At 48.2% G+C, this 25,000-nt stretch overlaps 1 protein-coding gene across 1 annotated transcript in view; it reads right to left on the bottom strand.

The window, feature by feature from the left end:
* The window catches only part of LOC110502371 (copine-8), an 86,381-nt gene that overhangs the window by 47,908 nt on the left and 13,473 nt on the right, over positions 1–25,000 (bottom strand). The window contains exons 2-5 of the mRNA XM_036959047.2: positions 21,519–21,559; positions 4,179–4,225; positions 3,967–4,070; positions 141–180 (exon numbers count right to left, since the gene is read on the bottom strand). Of these exons, the coding sequence (XP_036814942.1) occupies positions 141–180; positions 3,967–4,070; positions 4,179–4,225; positions 21,519–21,559 (232 nt within the window). The remainder of the gene's footprint in view (positions 1–140; positions 181–3,966; positions 4,071–4,178; positions 4,226–21,518; positions 21,560–25,000) is intronic.

The following is a 25,000-nucleotide window of genomic DNA, read 5'->3' as shown; positions in this document are numbered from 1 at the left end:
TTGGTCTTAGCATCACCTGGCATCATGTCTGTGATATGGTTTGGGACTGGAAGGAGTTCCAGAGACTCTCTGTATTTGTCCTATGAGAGAATTACTGAACAGACAGAGTGGTTATACAGGAGAGGAAAAAGGCAACTCACATGTTTAGACAGGTTGTCGCTTTTCGAGTCGAGGTCGTACCTGGAGAGAAACAGGAAACGACACATAATAAAAAAATCTAATAAAAAAACTAGTAAAGAATATATATATATTTTTTATTAGAATTACCTTTCGTGAACTAACACTCACACTTGACTTTTCCCCCACATTACTAGCTCTGACTTTGCTGATAGCTACTTTATTGAGTATAAATGTTCTTACAACACTCTTAGAGAAAAAATCTGGTAAGTTGAACCATGTAGGCTTCTTCAGTTTGTACCCTTCATATAGAGTTTTAGGTAGAACCCTTTTTGGTGGTAGGTAGAACCCTATGTGGAGGGTTCTACCTACAACACTTTGTGTAGGGATCTTCATAGAACCCCCTGTGAATGGTTCTATCTAGAACTCTCTATGAAGGGTTATTCTTAAAATCCTCTATGAAGGATTATACCAAGAACCCTTTCATCCTCTAACCCTCTATGAACGGTTCCACCAGCCTTTCAAAATCAATTATTTATGACAATTACAGTGACTTGCAAAAGTATTCACCCCCCATGGCATTTGACCTATTTTGTTGCCTTATAACCTGAATTAAAATATATATTTTTGAGGGTTTGTATCATTTGATTTAAACAACATGCACATCACTTTGATGATGCAAAATATTTTTTAATTGTGAAACAAACATGAAATAAGACAAAAAAACTGAAACCTTGAGTGTGCATAACTATTCACCCCCCCCCCCCCCCCCCCCCAAGTCAATACTTTGTAGAGACACCTTTTGCAGCAATTACAGTTACAAGTCTCTTGGGGTATGTCTCTGTAAGCTTGGCACATCTAGCCACTGGGATTGTTGCCCATTCTTCAAAGCAAAACTTCCTTCAAGTTCGATTGGTTCCGCTGGTGTACAGCAATCTTTAAATCATACCACAGATTCTCAATTGGATTGAGGTCTGGGCTTTGACTAGGCCATTCCAAGACATTTAAATGTTTCCCCTTAAACCACTCGAGTGTTGCTTTATCAGTATGCTTAGGGTCATTGTCCTGCTGGAAGGTGAACCTCCGTCCCAGTCTCAAATCTCTTGAAGACTGAAACAGGTTTCCCTCAAGAATTTCCCTGTATTTAGCTCCATCCATCATTTCTTCAATTCCGACCAGTTTCCCAGTCCCTGACCAGTTTCCCAGACAAGCAACCCCACAGCATGATGCTGCCACCACCATGCTTCACTGTGGGGATGATGTTCTTGGGGTGATGAGAGTGTTAGGTTTGCGCCAGACATAGCATTTTCCTTGATGGCCAAAAAGCTCAATTTTAGTCTCATCTAACCAGAGTACCTTCTTCCATTTGTTCGGGGAGTCTCCCACATGCTTTTCGGCGAACACCACACGTTTGCTTATTTTTTTCATTAAGCAATGGCTTTTTTTCTTGCCACTCTTCCATAAAGCCCAGCTCTGTGGAGCGTACAACTTACTCCAATCTCCGCTGTGGAGCTTTGCAGCTCCTTCAGGGTTATCTTTGGTCTGTTTGTTGCCTCTCTGATTAATGCCCTCCTGAGATCATGTGACAAATCATGTGATACTTAGATTGCACACAGGTGGACTTTATTTAACTAATTATGTGACTTCTGAAGGTAATTGGTTGCACCAGATCATATTTAGGGCACCGTGGATGTCGATCAAGGCAGCTCTCCACACCTCTCTTATTCAGAGGGGTTGGGTTAAATGTGGAATTTCAGTTGAATGCATTCAGTTGTACAACTGACTAGGTATCCCCTCCCCCTATACAACTGACTAGGTAACCCCTTTCCCTTCACTATTCTGGCTTGCCAAGTGATATTTAATTCTTATTGGAATCCAGCCAGAGTTAGGATATCCAACAAGTGGAATGTTTTATCACCCGCAATCTGCATTCAGAATGACTGCCAGGGTAGGGAAGACTGAATACTGAGACTACCTCAATCATCTAAACTGGAACAACCATCTCAGTAACGGATGCAATAAGTCCAACTAATAACAGATTGGATTAGTTTGGAAAATTGTATGCTATATTTCTTGTGTAGCATAAAATGTATCAATCAATCAATGTACATGCAAAAACACAGATATTATAACAAACCATTCTTAAAATCACCCTTCAATAGAGCATGCTGGGAATCATGATATTTAGTTCTATGTAGAACCCTTCTTGTCTTCCAAAGAATTGCCTTTGTTTTCCAAAAAGGGTTCTTCAGATCAAAACAGTTCTCGGTAGAATTCAATACTTCCGCAAATAACCCATTTTGAACCTTTTTTTCTAAGAGTGTATGACTGTGATATGTGTTTGTCCCACCCAGCTATCTGAACTAAATGTAAGTGGCTCTGGATGGGAGTGTCTGCTAAATGACTCAAATGTAAATGCAACCCCCTATTGTGGAAAATCATAGTACCATTTTACAAAAAGGCTTGTTCGTCAGTGTCAATGATTATAAACAACCAGCTTCTCCATAAAACTATAAAAAACAACTTGTGTGCTGAAATGTATCCACCTGCTTTTCAAAAAGAAACCCATTGTATTCTAGTACAGTATATCCCTTCCTTAATCCATTGCTCAGGTGTTTTCACTTTGCATGTGTGTATGCGTGCCTGTTTCTGTGCATGAGTGCATGCATGTGTGTGTGTGCCTGTACGTGCGCCTCTGCACGTGTGTACATGTGTGATGGTGTGTATAATTGTCTTTACAGACAAGGTGCCATGTCACAGCTGAGAGAGATGATACAGTACTATGTTGGTACAGATGTAATTCCATAAGACTAGGGAACATTGTTACGCAACCGGGCCCGTCGATGGCAGAATGAACAGGTGTACCTAATGTACTATTCGTCTTTGACTCGGTCACTCACAAATCTACATAAATTATTCATATAATGACAAGGGAAAAAGTACACATATATATTTGTCAGAGAGGATGCCCTCGGGCGGCTTATGTGTGTAGGGGGAAGCTGTATGTGTGTGTGTCTACATGTGTGAGTGTGCGTGCATGCGTGTCGGGAGTGTGTGAGAGCGCCTCGGCAACCACTCTTTGCTGAGAGCCATTAGAGGGCCAGATTGTCATACAGCCTGATGCTCACACACTGACAATAGAATCTGCTAAGCTACCAACACACACTTCATCATCCTCACTAACTCCCCCTTCCTAACCCAAACACACACACACCCTCACGCTCTGTCTCTCAAACTTAACACACACTTACTCATAGTCTCTTCAACTCAACACTAAGGCAGGCACTCAGCTATATTACGGCACGGAAACAAAACATGAAGCAGACTACATTTCCTGTGGAAAACCGTCCTCATGTTGGAGACAAGCAGCTTGATGTTGTCACCCACATGTTTATTTTTCAAGCTATAGCATACACTATGTGACATACATAGTGTATAGAATGACCAATGGTGTCATTCTAAACCATATGATGTGCTCTGAGATAAGACCACAATTTAACTGACATACATTTATGAATTCCAAAAAATGATGAACATCATGAGTATTTCAATATCAACCTTTTTTAGCTTTTGCCCCATGACTGTATTACGTTACAAAACATCTTATTAACAAGGGGAATTCATAAAGAAATGTTATCAAAATTCTTATGAATTTTTATTTATTTAAAAGGTGAACACTTACATCTCCCATCTCTCACTTTATAAATACTTTATTCGTAACTCAACTTGTGCTTACAGACTCACACACAGCACCACTCTCTCTCAACCACGCATGCTCATGTACACACACTAACTCACCTCACTAACTCACCCTCTCTAAACAAAACACACACACACGTGCATACTCACAGGTCAAAGCGGAGATTCTGCCTCTCCTCAAAGAAGTAGTCCAGGAGGAATTTACGGACAAAGTCTGGATTCAGTGTGTTGTCTATCACCTCTGTCCGACTAAACTAGAATGAAATAGATAAGGAGGAACAGCCACTGGTTTGTATTGATTTAAAATGAGTGAGGCAATACTCACAGAGCCTTGGACCCTCTTCGCCTTCACCACAACTCACCTCTCTCCATTCCCTGTTGGAGATTCCTTGAGTGTACAGCACACAAACTGTCAAGAGGAGAGGAAGATAACAAAAGGAAAAGCCTGTGTAAAATAGCAGTTAAAACACAGAGGAAACGGCAGTTAAAACACAGAGGAAACAGCAGTTAACACAGCAGTTAAAACCCAGAGGAAACAGCAGTTAACACAGCAGTTAAAACACAGAGGAAACAGCAGTTAACACAGCAGTTAAAACAGCAGTTAAACACAGAGGAAACAGCAGTAAAAACAGCAGTTAAAACAGCAGTAAAAACACAGAGGAAACAGCAGTTCTAACACAGAGGTAACAGCAGTAAAAACACAGAGGAAACAGCAGTTAAAACACAGAGGTAACAGCAGTAAAAACACAGAGGAAACAGCAGTTAAAACACAGAGGTAACAGCAGTAAAAACACAGGGGAAACACGGCATAAGAAATCCTGGAAGATAACATTCTATCGCCTAGGCTATGACATCATGAGAGGAAAGCTCTGTTCCTAATTAATGTAAATGTCAGTGTAACTCTGCCACCCACGCAGCAATGAAGATTTTTCGAAGAGAAAGGACGAAAAAAAGGAACAGAGTTGAAAGTGCTAAAATGCTAAGGCAGTGTTTCTGAATCCTGGTCCTGGTGACCCAAGGGGTGCCCATTTTAGATATTTCCCGAGCACTAACAAAGTATCAGACTCGTAATCAAGCCTTTAATGAGAATCAGTTGTGTAAGTGCTAGGGTAAAAACTGAAATGTGCACGCCTTAGGGAAACACCCTGCTAAGGGGAATCCACTCTCACGTGAATTTATACAAGAATACATATCTCTCTGGGAAGAAGAAGGGCTGGGGTGTATGTTTCAAGATTAACGACTCATGGTGTGATTGTGATAACATACAGAAACTCAAGTCCTTTTGTTCACCCGACATAGAATACCTCACAATCAAATGTCGTCTCCCAAGATAATTATCTTCGGTTATAGTTACAGCCGTGTATATTCCCCCTCAAGCCGATACCATAACGGCCCTCAAAGAACTTCACTGGACGTTATGCAAACTGGAAACCACATATCCTGAGGCCGCATGTATTGTAGCTGGGGATTTTAACAAAGCAATTTTGAGAAAAAGGATGCCGAAGTTCTATCAACATATTGACTGTAGTACTTGACTGCTACTCCAACTTCCGGGATGCCTATAAGGTCCTCCCCCACCCTCCTTTCGGGCAAATCTGACCATGACTCCATTGTAATCCCTTCCTACAGGCAGAAACTCAAACAGGAAGTACCCATGCTAAGGACTATTCAACGCTGGTCTGACCAATCGGCATCCATGCTTCAAGATTGTTCAGATCTCGAAGACTGGGATATGTTCCGGTAGTCTCCAATAATAACATTGAAGACTATACTGATACTGTGACTGAGTTTATCAGGAAGTGTATAGGAGACGTTGTACCCACTGTGACTATTAAAACCTATCCTAACCAGAAACCATGGATAGATGGCAGCATTCGAGGAAAACTGAAAGTGCGAACCACCCCATTTAACCATGGCAAAGTGACTGGGAATATAGCAGAATGTAAACAGTGAAGTTATTCCCTCCCTAAGGTAATCAAACAGGCAAAACATCCGTATAGAGACAAAGTGGAGTCGCAATTCAACGGCTCAGACACAAGACGTATGTTGCAGGGTCTACAGACAATCACGGATTACAAAGGGAAAACCAGCCACGTCACGGACACTGACGTCTTGCTCCCGGACAAGCTAAACACCTTCTTTGCCTGCTTTGAGGATAACACAGTGCCATCGACGCTGCCCGCTCCCAAGGACTGTGGGCTCTCCTTCTCCGTGGCCAACGTGAGTAAGACATTTAAGTGTGTTTACCCTTGCAGGGCTGTCGTCCCAGACAGCAACCCTAGCCGCATCCTCAGAGCATGCGCAGACCAGCTGGTTGGAGTGTTTACGGACATATTCAATCTCTCCCTATCCCAGTCTGCTGTCCCACATGCTCCAAGATGTCCACCATTGTTCCTGTAACCAAGAAAGCAAAGGTAACGGAACTAAATGACTATAGCACCGTAGCACTCACTTCTGTCATCATGAAGTTCGTTGAGAGGCTAGTTAAGGATCATATAACCTCTACCTGACACCCTAGACCCACTTCAATTTGCTTACCGACCCCAATAGACCCACAGACGATGCAATCACCATCGCACTGCACACTGTCCCATCTGGACAAAGAGAAATACCTATGTCAGAATGCTGTTCATTGACTATAGCTCAGCATTCAACACCTTCCAAGCTCATCATTAAGCTTGAGGCCCTGGGTCTGAACCCCAACCCAGACCTTTACAAGAGCATGAAATTGACTGTTGGACCTATCATACGGTTGATGGCTTATACACCCAAATATATGGACCAAAATAAACAGCTATGAATGTATTTTGTTTAAAAATACACACACACGCACAGATTTAGGTGTCCCAAAACCATCTGTTTGAATACAGTCTGGCGCAAACTACTGTAATCTGAGCCAATTCCCTCTACGGGGAGGGGTGTTAAAATGTTCAAATCAAAATACACCTCATCAGAATCAGAGGGGTCAGAGCCCCCATTCCACCTGACTGACCGTGATCACTTCCCTTGAGAGGGCTTCAATGGCCTCTGTCCATAGAATCAACAAGAGTGATTCTACTCTGCCTGCCCTCACTAGCTCTGTATGTATGCTAGCGTAAAGAGCTCTGGAGAAATGCCCATTCTCTAGTAGTTACCTCAGTGGCCAGGGCATGCATGTTTTCGTGGTCAAATAGGGTTCCAGCTGGCTGTTGTGGTTATTATTTGTGTATGTAGTGTAATGTAGTGTAATATACTGTAATGCACTGTCATGTAACATCATGTAATGCAGTTGAGTTCAGCTGTCTGAATGTGGCTGAAATAGTCAAATCCACTCATTTGATGGGGTCTCCGAATACTTTTGGCCATATAGTGTATGTCTTCCAATGGTGTGAATGCTGTCTACATCTGAAGATTATCCCTTTTCACTAAACGCTTGGAGGTAAGGACAACAGCAGTGGTGTGGCCTAGTGGATATCACATATTACTGTTATCTACATAGCACATTGATGTGAATCACACTGCTGCTCTCTCATTTAGCTATTTGTGCCTTACATAATGTGGTAGTTTAAGCTGCCTATCAATCATTGTTTCTGCATCTAGTGGACAGTCAGTGACAAAATGCGCTCTTGCAACAGCTGCATAGTGCGGAGCCCGGTCTATGGAATAAAATTTTGAGGGAGTTCCTCCCTTCTAATCTCCATGGTATTGTGGTCCATACTGTCAACAACAAGTTACATTTAAGAAGAGCACGAGAGAGGCTTTTATTGCTCAATCTAATTCCTGCTGATAAAAAAAACGGACATCACATGCTCAAACTTGCGCACTTTTGATGTACTTAAACAGCTGCAAATTATGGAGGTATCTGTTATGGTGCGTGAATGAGGACCCAAAAGCGAATTAACAAACAGAGTACTTTAATGACGAACATACGTGGGCTCAGATGGACAGGTAGATTCCGACAGGACAGGACAAGGTTGCAGCACACACGATGATAGTCTGGTTCAGGCATGAGACACACAAACAAACAAACAAGAATCCGACAAGGACAGGAGCAGAAACAGAGAGAGATATAGGGACCTAATCAGAGGGAAAAAGGGAACAGGTGGGGAACGGGGTGAATGGGTAATTAGGAGGAGACAAGGCACAGCTGGGGAAAAGAGGGGGAGAAAAGGTAACATAACAACGACCAGCAGAGGGAGACAGGGTGAAGGGAAAGGACAGAGACAAGACAACATGACAGTACCCCCCCACTCACCGAGCGCCTCCTGGCGCACTCGAGGAGGAAGCCTGGCGGCAACGGAGGAAATCATCGATCAGCGCACGGTCCAGCACGTCCCGAGAGGGAACCCAACTCCTCTCCTCAGGACCGTACCCCTCCCAATCTACTAGGTACTGATGACCACGGCCCCGAGGACGCATGTCCAAAATCCTACGGACCCTGTAGATGGGTGCGCCCTCGACAAGGATGGGGGGGGGGGGGGAAGACGAGCGGGGGCGCGAAGAACGGGCTTGACACAGGAGACATGGAAGACCGGGTGGACGCGACGAAGATATCGCGGCAGAAGAAGTCGCACTGCGACAGGGTTAATGATTTGAGAAATACGGAACGGACCAATGAACCGCGGGGTCAACTTGCGAGAAGCCGTCTTAAGGGGAAGGTTCTGAGTGGAGAGCCAAACTCTCTGACCGCGACAATATCTAGGACTCTTAGTTCTACGCTTATTAGCAGCTCTCACAGTCTGCGCCCTATAACGGCAAAGTGCAGACCTGACCCTCTTCCAGGTGCGCTCGCAACGTTGGACAAAAGCCTGAGCGGAGGGGACGCTGGACTCGGCGAACTGAGATGAGAACAGCGGAGGCTGGTACCCGAGGCTACTCTGAAAAGGAGATAGCCCTGTCGCAGACGAAGGAAGCGAGTTGTGGGCGTATTCTGCCCAGGGGAGCTGTTCTGACCAAGACGCAGGGTTGCAAAAAGAAAGACTGCGTAAGATGCGACCAATAGTCTGATTGGCCCGTTCTGCTTGACCGTTAGACTGGGGGTGAAAGCCGGAAGAGAGACTGACGGAAGCCCCAATCAAACGGCAAAACTCCCTCCAAAATTGAGACGTGAATTGCGGACCTCTGTCCGAAACGACGTCTGACGGAAGGCCATGAATTCTGAAAACATTCTCGATGATGATTTGTGCCGTCTCTTTAGCAGAAGGAAGCTTAGCAAGGGGAATAAAATGAGCCGCCTTAGAGAACCTGTCGACAACCGTAAGAATAACAGTCTTCCCCGCTGACGAAGGCAGTCCGGTGACAAAATCTAAGGCGATGTGAGACCACGGTCGAGAGGGAATGGGAAGCGGCCTGAGACGGCCGGCAGGAGGGGAGTTACCGGACTTAGTCTGCGCGCAGACCGAACAAGCAGCCACGAAACGACGCGTGTCATGCTCCCGGGTGGGCCACCAAAAACGCTGGCGAATGGAAGCAAGCGTACCCCGAACGCCAGGGTGGCCGGCTAACTTGGCAGAGTGAGCCCACTGAAGAACGGCCAGACGAGTAGGAACGGGAACGAAAAGAAGGTTCCTAGGACAAGCGCGCGGCGACGGAGTGTGAGTGAGCGCTTGCTTTACCTGCCTCTCAATTCCCCAGACAGTCAACCCGACAACACGCCCCTCAGGGAGAATCCCCTCGGGGTCAGTGGAGGCTACTGAAGAACTGAAGAGACGAGATAAAGCATCAGGCTTGGTGTTCTTAGAGCCCGGACGATAAGAAATCACGAACTCGAAACGAGCGAAAAACAGCGCCCAACGCGCCTGACGCGCATTAAGTCGTTTGGCAGAACGGATGTACTCAAGGTTCCTATGGTCAGTCCAAACGACAAAAGGAACGGTCGCCCCCTCCAACCACTGTCGCCATTCGCCTAGGGCTAACCGGATGGCGAGCAGTTCGCGGTTTCCCACATCATAGTTACGTTCCGACGGGGACAGGCGATGAGAAAAATACGCGCATGGGTGGACCTTGTCGTCAGAGAGGGAGCGCTGAGAAAGAATGGCTCCCACGCCCACCTCTGACGCGTCAACCTCGACAACGAACTGTCTAGAGACGTCAGGTGTAACAAGGATAGGAGCGGATGTAAAACGATTCTTGAGGAGATCAAAAGCTCCCTGGGCGGAAACGGACCACTTAAAGCACGTCTTGACAGAAGTAAGGGCTGTGAGAGGAGCTGCCACCTGACCGAAATTACGAATGAAACGACGATAGAAGTTCGCGAAGCCGAGAAAGCGCTGCAGCTCGACGCGTGACTTAGGAGCGGGCCAATCAATGACAGCTTGGACCTTAGCGGGATCCATCTTAATGCCTTCAGCGGAAATAACAGAACCGAGAAATGTGACGGAGGAGGCATGAAAAGTGCACTTCTCAGCCTTCACAAAAAGACAATTCTCTAAAAGGCGCTGGAGGACACGTCGAACGTGCTGAAGATGAATCTGGAGTGACGGTGAAAAAATCAGGATATCGTCAAGGTAAACGAAAACAAAGATGTTCAGCATGTCTCTCAGGACATCATTGACTAATGCCTGAAAGACAGCTGGAGCGTTAGCGAGGCCGAAAGGAAGAACCCGGTATTCAAAGTGCCCTAACGGAGTGTTAAACGCCGTCTTCCACTCGTCCCCCTCCCTGATGCGCACGAGATGGTAAGCGTTACGAAGGTCCAACTTAGTGAAAAACCTGGCTCCCTGCAGGATCTCGAAGGCTGAAGACATAAGAGGAAGCGGATAACGATTCTTAACTGTTATGTCATTCAGCCCTCGATAATCTATGCAGGGGCGCAGAGACCCGTCCTTCTTCTTGACAAAAAAAAACCCCGCTCCGGCGGGAGAGGAGGAGGGGACTATGGTACCGGCGTCAAGAGCTACAGACAAATAATCCTCGAGAGCCTTACGTTCGGGAGCCGACAGAGAGTATAGTCTACCCCGGGGGGGAGTGGTTCCCGGAAGGAGATCAATACTACAATCATACGACCGGTGTGGAGGAAGAGAGGTGGCCCTGGACCGACTGAACACCGTGCGCAGATCGTGATATTCCTCCGGCACCCCTGTCAAATCACCAGGCTCCTCCTGTGAAGAAGAGACAGAGGAAACAGGAGGGATAGCAGACATTAAACATTTCACATGACAAGAGACGTTCCAGGAGAGGATAGAATTACTAGACCAATTAATGGAAGGATTATGACAAACTAGCCAGGGATGGCCCAAAACAACAGGTGTAAAAGGTGAACGAAAAATCAAAAAAGAAATGGTTTCGCTATGATTACCAGAAACAGTGAGGGTTAAAGGTAGCGTCTCACGCTGAATCCTGGGGAGAGGACTACCATCCAGGGCGAACAAGGCCGTGGACTCCCTTAACTGTCTGAGAGGAATGTCATGTTCCCGAGCCCAGGTCTCGTCCATAAAACAGCCCTCCGCCCCAGAGTCTATTAAGGCACTGCAGGAAGCTGACGAACCGGTCCAGCGTAGATGGACCGACAAGGTAGTGCAGGATCTTGAAGGAGAGACAGGAGTAGTAGCGCTCACCAGTAGCCCTCCGCTTACTGATGAGCTCTGGCTTTTACTGGACATGAAGTGACAAAATGACCAGCAGAACCGCAATAGAGACAGAGGCGGTTGGTGATTCTCCGTTCCCTCTCCTTAGTCGAGATGCGGATACCTCCCAGCTGCATAGGCTCAGCTCCCGAGCCGGCAGAGGAAGATGGTAGTGATGCGGAGAGGGGGGCAACGGAGAACGCGAGCTCCTTTCCACGAGCTCGGTGACGAAGATCAACACGTCGCTCAATGCGAATAGCGAGTTCAATCAAGGAATCCACGCTGGAAGGAACCTCCCGGGAGAGAATCTCATCCTTTACCTCTGCGCGGAGACCCTCCAGAAGACGAGCGAGCAAAGCCGGCTCGTTCCAGCCACTGGAGGCAGCAAGAGTGCGAAACTCAATAGAGTAGTCTGTTATGGATCGATTGCCTTGACATAGGGAAGACAGGGCCCTGGAAGCCTCCTCCCCAAAAACAGATCGATCAAAAACCCGTATCATCTCCTCCTTAAAGTCCTGATACTGGTTAGTACACTCAGCCCTTGCCTCCCAGATTGCCGTGCCCCACTCACGAGCCCGTCCAGTAAGGAGAGATATGACGTAGGCGACACGAGCAGTGCTCCTGGCGTAAGTGTTGGGCTGGAGAGAAAACACAATATCACACTGGGTGAGGAACGAGCGGCATTCAGTGGGCTCCCCAGAGTAACACGGCGGGTTATTGATTCTGGGCTCCGGAGATTCGAAAGCCCTGGAAGTGGCCGGTGGATCGAGGCGGAGATGGTGAACCTGTTCTGTGAGGTTGGAGACTTGGGTGGCCAGGGTCTCAACGGCATGTCGAGCAGCAGACAATTCCTGCTCGTGTCTGCCTAGCATCGCTCCCTGGATCTCGACGGCTGAGTGGAGAGGATCCGAAGTCGCTGGGTCCATTCTTGGTCGGATTCTTCTGTTATGGTGCGTGAATGAGGACCCAAAAGCGAATTAACAAACAGAGTACTTTAATGACGAACATACGTGGGCTCAGATGGACAGGTAGATTCCGACAGGACAGGACAAGGTTGCAGCACACACGATGATAGTCTGGTTCAGGCATGAGACACACAAACAAACAAACAAGAATCCGACAAGGACAGGAGCAGAAACAGAGAGAGATATAGGGACCTAATCAGAGGGAAAAAGGGAACAGGTGGGGAACGGGGTGAATGGGTAATTAGGAGGAGACAAGGCACAGCTGGGGAAAAGAGGGGGAGAAAAGGTAACATAACAACGACCAGCAGAGGGAGACAGGGTGAAGGGAAAGGACAGAGACAAGACAACATGACAGTATCAAAGTTTCACCAACAAAAACTTAAACATCAGTCCTATAGCAAATGCAGGTAACGGCATATCTTTTTCAAATTAAAAATAGCACTTTTCGGTAGTGCTCAAAATATTTCATTCCATGAGAGCAGCATTTATTTTTCAACTGGAAGCAATGAGCCCAATCAGTTGTCCATGACAACAAAATCATCAACAGAGTAGGCTAACACAGTGAGCTCCAAAAATATCAGGACAGTGGCCCCTTGACTTTTTCCACATTTTGATACGTTACAGCCTTATTTTAAAATGGATAAAAACAAAACAAATCCTCATCAATCTACACACAATACCCCATAATGACAAAGCAAAAACACGTTTTTATAAAATATCACATTTACATAAGTATTCAGACCCTTTACTCAGTACTTTGTTGAAGCACCTTTGACAGCGATTACAGCCTCTAGTCTTCTTGGCTATGACGCTACAAGCTTGGCACACCTGTATTTGGGGAGTTTCTCGCATTTTTCTCCGCAGATCCTCTCAATGTCATGTACTGTCATGTTGTCTTGTCTCTGTCCTTTCCCTTCACCCTGTCTCCCTCTGCTGGTCGTGTTAGGTTACCTTTTCTCCCCCGCTTTCCCCCAGCTGTCCCTTGTCTCCTCTAACTACCCATTCACCCCGTTCCCCACCTGTTCCCTTTTTCCCTCTGATTAGGTCCCAATATCTCTCTCTGTTTCTGCTCCTGTCCTTGTCGGATTCTTGTTTGTTTGTGTCATTCATGCCTGAACCAGACTGTCGTCATGTTTGCTGTAACCTTGTCCTGTCCTGTCGGAATCTGCCGGTCCATCTGAGCCTACCTATGTTTGGTAATTAAAGAAGCTCTGTTTAAGTTGATTCGCTTTTGGGTCCTCATTCACGCACCGTAACAGAAGAATCCGACCAAGAATGGACCCAGCGACTTCGGATCCTCTCCACTCAGCCGTCGAGATCCAGGGAGCGATGCTAGGCAGACACAAGCAGGAATTGTCTGCTGCTCGACATGCCGTTGAGACCCTGGCCACCCAAGTCTCCAACCTCACAGAACAGGTTCACCATCTCCGCCTCGATCCACCGGCCACTTCCAGGGCTTTCGAATCTCCGGAGCCCAGAATCAATAACCCGCCGTGTTACTCTGGGGAGCCCACTGAATGCCGCTCGTTCCTCACCCAGTGTGATATTGTGTTTTCTCTCCAGCCCAACACTTACTCCAGGAGCACTGCTCGTGTCGCCTACGTCATATCTCTCCTTATTGGACGGGCTCGTGAGTGGGGCACGGCAATCTGGGAGGCAAGGGCTGAGTGTACTAACCAGTATCAAGACTTTAAGGAGGAGATGATACGGGTTTTTGATCGATCTGTTTTTGGGGAGGAGGCTTCCAGGGCCCTGTCTTCCCTATGTCAAGGCAATCGATCCATAACAGACTACTCTATTGAGTTTCGCACTCTTGCTGTCTCCAGTGGCTGGAACGAGCCGGCCTTGCTCGCTCGTCTTCTGGAGGGTTTCCGCGCAGAGGTAAAGGATGAGATTCTCTCCCGGGAGGTTCCTTCCAGCGTGGATTCCTTGATTGAACTCGCTATTCGCATTGAGCGACGGGTTGATCTTCGTCACCGAGCTCGTGGAAAGGAGCTCGCGCTCTCCGTCGCCCCCCTCTCCGCATCACTACCATCTTCCTCTGCCGGCTCGGGTGCTGAGCCCATGCAGCTGGGAGGTATCCGCATCTCGACTAAGGAGAGGGAACGGAGAATCACCAACCGCCTCTGTCTCTATTGCGGTTCCGCTGGTCATTTTGTCACTTCATGTCCAGTAAAAGGCCAGAGCTCGTCAGTAAGCGGAGGACTACTGGTGAGCGCTACTACTCCTGTCTCTCCTTCAAGATCCTGCACTACCTTGTCAGTCCATCTACGCTGGACCGGTTCGTCAGCTTCCTGCAGTGCCTTAATAGACTCTGGGGCGGAGGGCTGTTTTATGGACGAGACCTGGGCTCGGGAACATGACATTCCTCTCAGACAGTTAAAGGAGCCCACGGCCTTGTTCGCCCTGGATGGTAGTCCTCTCCCCAGGATTCAGCGTGAGACGCTACCTTTAACCCTCACTGTTTCTGGTAATCATAGTGAAACCATTTCTTTTTTAATTTTTCGTTCACCTTTTACACCTGTTGTTTTGGGCCATCCCTGGCTAGTTTGTCATAATCCTTCCATTAATTGGTCTAGTAATTCTATCCTCTCCTGGAACGTCTCTTGTCATGTGAAATGTTTAATGTCTGCTATCCCTCCTGTTTCCTCTGTCTCTTCTTCACAGGAGGAGCCTGGTGATTTGACAGGGGTGCCGGAGGAATATCACGATCTGCGCACGGTGTTCAGTCGGTCCAGGGCCACCTCTCTTCCTCCACACCGGTCGTATGATTGTAGTATTGATCTCCTTCCGGGAACCACCCCCCCCCGGGGTAGACTATACTCTCTGTCGGCTCCCGAACGTAAGGCTCTCGAAGATTATTTGTCTGTAGCTCTTGACGCCGGTACCATAGTCCCCTCCTCCTCTCCCGCCGGAGCGGGGTTTTTTTTTGTCAAGAAGAAGGACGGGTCTCTGCGCCCCTGCATAGATTATCGAGGGCTGAATGACATAACAGTGAAGAATCGTTATCCGCTTCCTCTTATGTCTTCAGCCTTCGAGATCCTGCAGGGAGCCAGGTTTTTCACTAAGTTGGACCTTCGTAACGCTTACCATCTCGTGCGCATCAGGGAGGGGGACGAGTGGAAGACGCCGTTTAACACTCCGTTAGGGCACTTTGAATACCGGGTTCTTCCTTTCGGCCTCGCTAACGCTCCAGCTGTCTTTCAGGCATTAGTCAATGATGTCCTGAGAGACATGCTGAACATCTTTGTTTTCGTTTACCTTGACGATATCCTGATTTTTTCACCGTCACTCCAGATTCATGTTCAGCACGTTCGACGTGTCCTCCAGCGCCTTTTAGAGAATTGTCTTTTTGTGAAGGCTGAGAAGTGCACTTTTCATGCCTCCTCCGTCACATTTCTCGGTTCTGTTATTTCCGCTGAAGGCATTAAGATGGATCCCGCTAAGGTCCAAGCTGTCATTGATTGGCCCGTCCCTAAGTCACGCGTCGAGCTGCAGCGCTTTCTCGGCTTCGCAAACTTCTATCGTCGTTTCATCCGTAATTTCGGTCAGGTGGCAGCTCCTCTCACAGCCCTTACTTCTGTCAAGACGTGCTTTAAGTGGTCCGTTTCCGCCCAGGGAGCTTTTGATCTCCTCAAGAATCGTTTTACATCCGCTCCTATCCTTGTTACACCTGACGTCTCTAGACAGTTCGTTGTCGAGGTTGACGCGTCAGAGGTGGGAGTGGGAGCCATCCTTTCTCAGCGCTCCCTCTCTGACGACAAGGTCCACCCATGCGCGTATTTTTCTCATCGCCTGTCGCCGTCGGAACGTAACTATGATGTGGGTAACCGCGAACTGCTCGCCATCCGGTTAGCCCTAGGCGAATGGCGACAGTGGTTGGAGGGGGCGACCGTTCCTTTTGTCGTTTGGACTGACCATAGGAACCTTGAGTACATCCGTTCTGCCAAACGACTTAATGCGCGTCAGGCGCGTTGGGCGCTGTTTTTCGCTCGTTTCGAGTTCGTGATTTCTTATCGTCCGGGCTCTAAGAACACCAAGCCTGATGCTTTGTCTCGTCTCTTCAGTTCTTCAGTAGCCTCCACTGACCCCGAGGGGATTCTCCCTGAGGGGCGTGTTGTCGGGTTGACTGTCTGGGGAATTGAGAGGCAGGTAAAGCAAGCACTCACTCAAACTCCGTCGCCGCGCGCTTGTCCTAGGAACCTTCTTTTCGTTCCCGTTCCTACTCGTCTGGCCGTTCTTCAGTGGGCTCACTCTGCCAAGTTAGCCGGCCACCCTGGCGTTCGGGGTACGCTTGCTTCCATTCGCCAGCGTTTCTGGTGGCCCACCCGGGAGCATGACACGCGTCGTTTCGTGGCTGCTTGTTCGGTCTGCGCGCAGACTAAGTCCGGTAACTCTCCTCCTGCCGGCCGTCTCAGGCCGCTTCCTATTCCCTCTCGACCGTGGTCTCACATCGCCTTAGATTTTGTCACCGGACTGCCTTCGTCAGCGGGGAAGACTGTTATTCTTACGGTTGTCGATAGGTTCTCTAAGGCGGCTCATTTCATTCCCCTTGCTAAGCTTCCTTCTGCTAAAGAGACGGCACAAATCATCATCGAGAATGTTTTCAGAATTCATGGCCTTCCGTCAGACGTCGTTTCGGACAGAGGTCCGCAATTCACGTCTCAATTTTGGAGGGAGTTTTGCCGTTTGATTGGGGCTTCCGTCAGTCTCTCTTCCGGCTTTCACCCCCAGTCTAACGGTCAAGCAGAACGGGCCAATCAGACTATTGGTCGCATCTTACGCAGTCTTTCTTTTCGCAACCCTGCGTCTTGGTCAGAACAGCTCCCCTGGGCAGAATACGCCCACAACTCGCTTCCTTCGTCTGCGACCGGGCTATCTCCTTTTCAGAGTAGCCTCGGGTACCAGCCTCCGTTGTTCTCATCTCAGTTCGCCGAGTCCAGCGTCCCCTCCGCTCAGGCTTTTGTCCAACGTTGCGAGCGCACCTGGAAGAGGGTCAGGTCTGCACTTTGCCGTTATAGGGCGCAGACTGTGAGAGCTGCTAATAAGCGTAGAACTAAGAGCCCTAGATATTGTCGCGGTCAGAGAGTTTGGCTCTCCACTCAGAACCTTCCCCTTAAGACGGCTTCTCGCAAGTTGACCCCGCGGTTCATTGGTCCATTCCGTATCTCTCAGGTCATTAATCCTGTCGCAGTGCGACTTCTTCTTCCGCGATATCTTCGTCGCGTCCACCCGGTCTTCCATGTCTCCTGTGTTAAGCCCGTTCTTCGCGCCCCCGCTCGTCTTCCCCCCCCCCCCCCATCCTTGTCGAGGGCGCACCTATCTACAGGGTCCGTAAAATCTTGGACATGCGTCCTCGGGGCCGTGGTCATCAGTACCTAGTTGACTGGGAGGGGTACGGTCCTGAGGAGAGGAGTTGGGTTCCCTCTCGGGACGTGCTGGACCGTGCGCTGATTGATGATTTCCTCCGTTGCCGCCAGGTTTCCTCCTCGAGTGCGCCAGGAGGCGCTCGGTGAGTGGGGGGGTACTGTCATGTACTGTCATGTTGTCTTGTCTCTGTCCTTTCCCTTCACCCTGTCTCCCTCTGCTGGTCGTGTTAGGTTACCTTTTCTCCCCCGCTTTCCCCCAGCTGTCCCTTGTCTCCTCTAACTACCCATTCACCCCGTTCCCCACCTGTTCCCTTTTTCCCTCTGATTAGGTCCCAATATCTCTCTCTGTTTCTGCTCCTGTCCTTGTCGGATTCTTGTTTGTTTGTGTCATTCATGCCTGAACCAGACTGTCGTCATGTTTGCTGTAACCTTGTCCTGTCCTGTCGGAATCTGCCGGTCCATCTGAGCCTACCTATGTTTGGTAATTAAAGAAGCTCTGTTTAAGTTGATTCGCTTTTGGGTCCTCATTCACGCACCGTAACACTCAAACTCTGTCAGGTTGGATGGGGACTGTCGCTGCACAGCTATTTTCAGGTCTCTCCAGAGATGTTCAATCGGGTTCCAGGCTCTGGCTGGGCCACTCCTGGACATTCAGAGACTTGTCCCGAAGCCCCTCCTGCGTTGTCTTGGCTGTGTGCTTAGGGTCGTTGTCCTGTTGGAAGGTGAAACTTCGCCCCAGTCTGAGATCATGAGCAATCTGGATTTCATCAAGGATCTCTCTGTTATTTGCTGCGTTCATCTTTCTCTCAATCCTGACTAGTCTCCCAGTCCCTGCCGCTAAAAAACATCCCCACAGCATGATGCTGCCATCACCGTGCTTCACAATAAGGATGGTGCCAGGTTTCCTCCAGATGTGACACTTGGCATTCAGGCCAAAGAGTTCAATCTTGGTTTCATCAGATCAGAGAATCTTGTGGTCTTAGAGTACTTTAGGGGTCCTTTGGCAAATTCTAAGAGGGCTGTCATGTACCTTTTACTGAGGAGTGGCTTCCGTCTGGCCACTCTACCATAAAGGCCTGATTGGTGGTGTGCTGCAGAGATGTTTGTCCTTCTGGAAGGTTCTCTCATCTCCACAGTAGAACTATGGAGCTCTGTCAGTGATCATTGGGTTCTTGGTCACCTCCCTAACCAAGGCCCTTCTCCACTGATTGCTCAGTTTGGACAGGCGGCCAGCTCTAGGAAGAGTCTTGGTGGTTCCAAACTTCTTACATTTAAGAATGATGGAGGCCATTATATTATTGGGGACCTTCAATGCTGCAAAAATGTTTTGGTACCCTTGTCCAGATCTGTTTCTCGACACAATCTTGTCTCGGAACTCTACAGACAATTCCTTCGACTCATGGCTTGGTTTTTGCTCTGACATGCACTGTAATCTGTAGGACCTTATATAGACAGGTGTGTGCCTTTCCAAATCATGTCCAATTAATTGAATTTACCACAGGTGGACTCCAATAAAGTTGTCGAAACATCTCAAGGATGATCAATGGAAACAGGACACAGCTGAGCTAAATTTAGAGTCTCACAGCAAAGGGTCTGAATACCTACATTTTATTTTGAATACATTTGAAAAAAAATCAAAAAACCTGTTTTGGCTTTGTCATTATGGGGTATTGGGAATAGATTGATGGGGAACATTTTTTATTTAATACATTTTACAATAAGTCTGTAACGTAACAAAATGTGGAAAAAGTAAAGGGTTCTGGATACTTTCCGAAGGCACTGTAGTTAAAACCACATACCTGCATACAAAAGAAAATACATTTGTAGAGCACAACTATGTCCTGCCAATCATCGCCTCTTTCTACAACAGACACACAATACAAAGGACTGGGTTCAGTCAAGGAGCTAACCATCGTTTGCACATACAATACGTTAGCTAGCTAGTGACCACATGTTGAATTCAGAACTCTAAATAAACTCTAAATATCTAAATATCCAACATTTTTCATGAACAAAACACTGTGTGTCATGACTTTGTGATTAAAGGTATGTAACTTTTCTGAAGATGACAGAAAAAGCGTCCCTACCTATCATAGTGCATCAGAATGGTTTGAGCATGAGCAGACAGGGCAAAACGCAAGTACACACTCCCCTATTCCCAGGATGCCGGCATGCATAATAACAAATCAGCATGCTATATTAATATATGAACCTGGTGAAATTCACTAAGTATTTTATCAAATGTTACACTACCGGGATTACGGGGTAATCCTGAATGAATTGTGAATAATAATGAGTGAGAAAGTATCAAAAATATAAAAAAAAATGCTGACCTCCCCTGATATTGTCATGACGAGAGGTCAGCATGTCTTGGGGGTATGATATTAGTGGGTCTGTAACTTTCTCACTCAAGCCTACATAACCAACCCATAAAGTAAAATGCAACATCCATTTATGGCCAGCTATGTAAACTCTAACATTGATTTATATGGTATTATAAACTGGGTGGTTCGAGCCCTGAATGCTGATTGGCTGAAGGCCGTGGTATATTAGACTGTATACCATGGTTATGACAAAACATGAATTTGTAATGCTCTAATTAGGTTGGTAAGCAGTTTATAATAGCAATAAGGCACCTCGGGGGTTTGTGGTATATGGCCAATATACCACGGCTAAGGGCTGTATCCAGGCACTCCGCGTTGCGTGATGCATAAGTGCATAAATTGGCCATATACCACAACCCCTAGTGCCTTCTTGCTTAAAAAGATGTCGTTCAATTGGTAATATACATTTTTGTCTTCATTGTATGCTTCTTAAGAGAAAGTAATCTAAAAGTAACTGAAAGTAATTAGATTACGTTACTGAGTTTGGATAATCCAAAAGTTAGGTTACTCGTGACAATTTTGGACAAGTAACTAGTAACTGTAACAGATTACATTTAGTAAGTAACCTACCCAACCCGGTGTGCATGTGTTTGTGTGTGTGTTTGTGACTGTGCATTTGTGTGTGTGTGTGTGTGTGTGTGTGTGTGTGTGTGCGCGTCTTGGGCCCCCTGGCTTGCAGTGCATTGCTGAGGAGGTATAATGCTGTGAGACTGGGGTCAGTACCGTCAGCACATCAGAGACATGGACACAGCACAAGTACCTCCTTGGATAAACATGCTACAGCCTCCAGCCAGCCAGTCAGCCAGCCTCCAGCCAGCCAGCCAGCCAGCCAGCCAGCCAGCCAGCCAGCCAGCCAGCCAGCCAGCCAGCCAGCCTCCAGCCAGTCAGTCAGCCAGCCATCAGCAAGCCAGCCAGCCACCCAGCCACCCAGCTAACCAGCCTCCAGCCAGTCAGCTAGCCTCCAGCCAGCCAGCTGCCCAGCCAGCCTCTAGCAAGCCAACCAGCCAGTAGGCCTCTCGGATCAGAGTCCTCCCTCCTTGCTAGTGCTGAGTCGGACCACATCTCCTTCAGAGGGCCAAATGTCCTAATTTTAAGGATGTACTTATCTACACACCACAGACCACAAACATCCCATTATCTCTATGACAGATATGGCTGGTTAAGGTTAGGCAAAAATCCAGAAACATGACTAAAATGTCATGATTTTGAAGATTTCTAGAATCAGCAGGGAATAAGCAGCAGAGGAATCCTATGGCTGGTGTACACGAGGACAGACTGTTTCTGCTCAGTCAAGTAGAGCCAGAGTTGAGATTACAATGAGAAATACGACATCTGGCATATGCAAATGCACACTGATTCACAGGGGGAAGAGAGAGGGCCAGAGAAAACAAGAGAGAATAAGAGTGTGTGTGTAAATGCGTGTATAAAAGACAATCTTACTTGGGTCTGATTTGGAGAATGTGTCTCTGTCCAGGAGATTTCTGTAAAACAAGAAAGCAAAGAAACAGACATTATTCGTTGTGAAAGATGTTATCTGTATTAGGGGAAACAGCGCCAATGTTCACCCCAGCACCTTTGTTATTGTTTTGTTGTTGAAATGGAGGAGAAACAGGCCTCCCGGGTGGCGCAGTGGTTAAGGGCGCTGTACTGCAGCGCCAGCTGTGCCATCAGAGACTCTGGGTTCGCGTCCAGGCTCTGTCGTAACCGGCCGCGACCGGGAGGTCCGTGGGGCGAAGCACAATTGGCCTAGCGTCGTCCGGGTTAGGGAGGTCTTGGCTGGTAGGGATGTCCTTGTCTCATCGCACACCAGTGAATCCTGTGGCGGGCCGAGCGCAGTGCGGTTGCCAGGTGCACGGTGTTTCCTCCAACACATTGGTGCGGCTGGATTCCGGGTTGGATGTGCGCTGTGTTAAGAAGCAGTGCGGCTTGGTTGGGTTGTGTATCGGAGGACGCATGACAGCAGGCTTGGTAAAAACGGAGGGGAGGAGCCTCCGGCAGGCTTGGTAAAAACGGAGGGGAGGAGCCTCCGGCAGGCTTGGTAAAAATTCTGCTGTTCTATTGTCAGATGGGGAAAAAACTGTGTTGGTTGTTTGCAGTAACTTCTTTGTTGTTGCAATAATATATGGTCATTATTATGTACCCTAACTACCATTTTACCATTTTACCAAGTGATTTTTCCATTCATCCAGCCATTTCACGAAAAAAAAAAAAAAATGTTTTTTTGACACTCCTTTGGTAGAGACTAAAGATGTAATCAAATTTCATCATACAAGAAGAGTCATAATGCACTGAAGAGACAAGTCCCATTTCCTACCAGATGCTCCAAGCCAGTGAGGTACCCCACCGTTAACAAGCAGGGGGCCAGATTACATATGCACCACACCACCACACCACCACAACACCGCAACACCACAACACTGCACCACCACAACACCGCAACACCACCACAACACCACCACACCACCACACCACCACACCGCAACAACACCGCACCACAACACCACAACACCGCAACACCACAACATCACAACACCACAACACCACCACACCACCACACCGCAACAACACCGCAACACCACCACAACACCACCACACCACCACACCACCACACCACCACACCACCACACCGCAACAACACTGCACCACCGCCACAACACCACCACGCCACAACACCACCACACCGCAACAACACCGCAACACCACCACAACACCACCACACCACCACACCACCACACCGCAACAACACCGCAACACCACAACACTGCACCACCGCCACAACACCACCACACCACCACACCACCACAACACCACCACGCCGCAACACCACCACACCACCACAACAACACTGCAACACCGCACCACAACACCACAACATCACAACACCACACCACCACCGCAACACCACACCACCACCACAACACCGCAACACCACACCACCACCACAACACCGCAACACCACAACATCACAACACCATACCACCACCGCAACACCACACCACCACCACAACACCGCAACACCACACCATCGCAACACCACACCACCACAACAACACCGCAACGCCACCACACCAGCTTCACAACACCACACCACCGCAAAACCACACCACCGCAACACCACACCACCACAACAACACCGCAACACCACCACACCAGCTTCACAACACCACACCACCACACCAGCTTCACAACACCACACCACCACACCAGCTTCACAACACCACACCACCGCAACACCACACCACCACAACACCACACCACCACAACACCACACCACCGCAACACCACACCACCACAACACCACACCACCGCAACACCGCACCACCGCACCACACCACAACACCGCACCACATCATCACCACACCACCGCAACACCACACCACCACACCACCACAACACAACACCACATCATCACCACACCACCACAACACCACATCACCACAACACCACATCAACACCGCAACACCACCACACCACCTTCACAACACCACACCACCACATCACCACACCAGCTTCACAACACCACACCACCACAACACCACAACACCACACCACCACACCACCGCAACACCACACCACCACAACAACACCGCAACACCACCACACCAGCTTCACAACACCACACCACCACACCAGCTTCACAACACCACACCACCACACCAGCTTCACAACACCACACCACCGCAACACCACACCACCACAACACCACACCACCGCAACACCACACCACCACAACACCACATCACCACATCAACACCGCAACACCACCACACCACCTTCACAACACCACACCACCACACCAGCTTCACAACACCACACCACCGCAACACCACACCACCACAACAACACACCACCGCAACACCACACCACCACAACACCACACCACCGCAACACCGCAACACCACACCACAACACCGCACCACATCATCACCACACCACCGCAACACCACACCACCACAACACCACTGCAACACCGTACCACAACACCACATCACCACAACACCACATCAACACCACAACAACACCACCACAACACCATGCTATGTGCCGCCCCGACACACAACATCAGTTGCACGTTAGCAGTGTTTGTGTGTGTAATACGTTAGCAGTGTTTGTGTGTGTAATACGTTAGCAGTGTTTGTGTGTGTAATACGTTAGCAGTGTTTGTGTGTGTAATACGTTAGCAGCAGCAGGAGAGGGGATCTGTTACTCTGTTTAGTTTCTAACAGCACTGTATGCCACACTGTGCTGCACCGGGTAGTGAGTCCAGGTCAAACACAGAAAAGAGCCTGAGAAAACCCAAAACCCCGATAATACATTCAACTCCATCAACCTTTCATGCTCTGTTTTGTTGAAGCTCTGAGCTGTGAAACTCTGACTTATTTAAGAGAATAGAAGAAAAATAGTTGTCCATCAGGCAGGCATCTACAGACCACTAGACACGCAGAGAGACAGAGAGAGAGAGAGAGAGAGAGAGAGAGAGAGAGAGAGAGAGAGAGGGCGAGAAATAAGGAGAGAGGGGGTTTGGTTTTCGCTATCATGCTAGCCAGGGGGGCACCGCACAGCATTCGTTCTGTGACAAGGCAGCCAAGTGCAGCAAGTGTCTTTGGGCGTTGATCGTTAGTGATGTATCTAGATCAGCCACCCATGTTGTGCTGATCCCAGCCTGCCCCAGATGGTATCACACTACGTCGGTCTGGCTGACCGCTGCATGCCTCTGTCAGAGCAGAGCTACACTAGCCAATTAGTTGGCTGAAACCATATAGAAGTGATAATAAGAGATATAATTGGGCTGTTCACATCAAATGTGTGTAATGAGTGGAGAGTGGAGACGACTGGAGAGTGGAGACGACTGGAGAGTGGAGACGACTGGAGAGTGGAAAAGACAGGAGAGTGGAGAAGACAGGAGAGTGGAGAAGACTGGA

The sequence above is a fragment of the Oncorhynchus mykiss genome, chromosome 2 (assembly GCF_057628025.1).
Source record: "Oncorhynchus mykiss isolate SJ-2025 chromosome 2, ASM5762802v1, whole genome shotgun sequence".
Classification (NCBI taxonomy): Eukaryota; Metazoa; Chordata; class Actinopteri; order Salmoniformes; family Salmonidae; genus Oncorhynchus; species Oncorhynchus mykiss.
The sequence above is the reverse complement of the archived record's forward strand: the minus strand, read 5'-3'. Positions and strand labels throughout refer to the sequence as shown.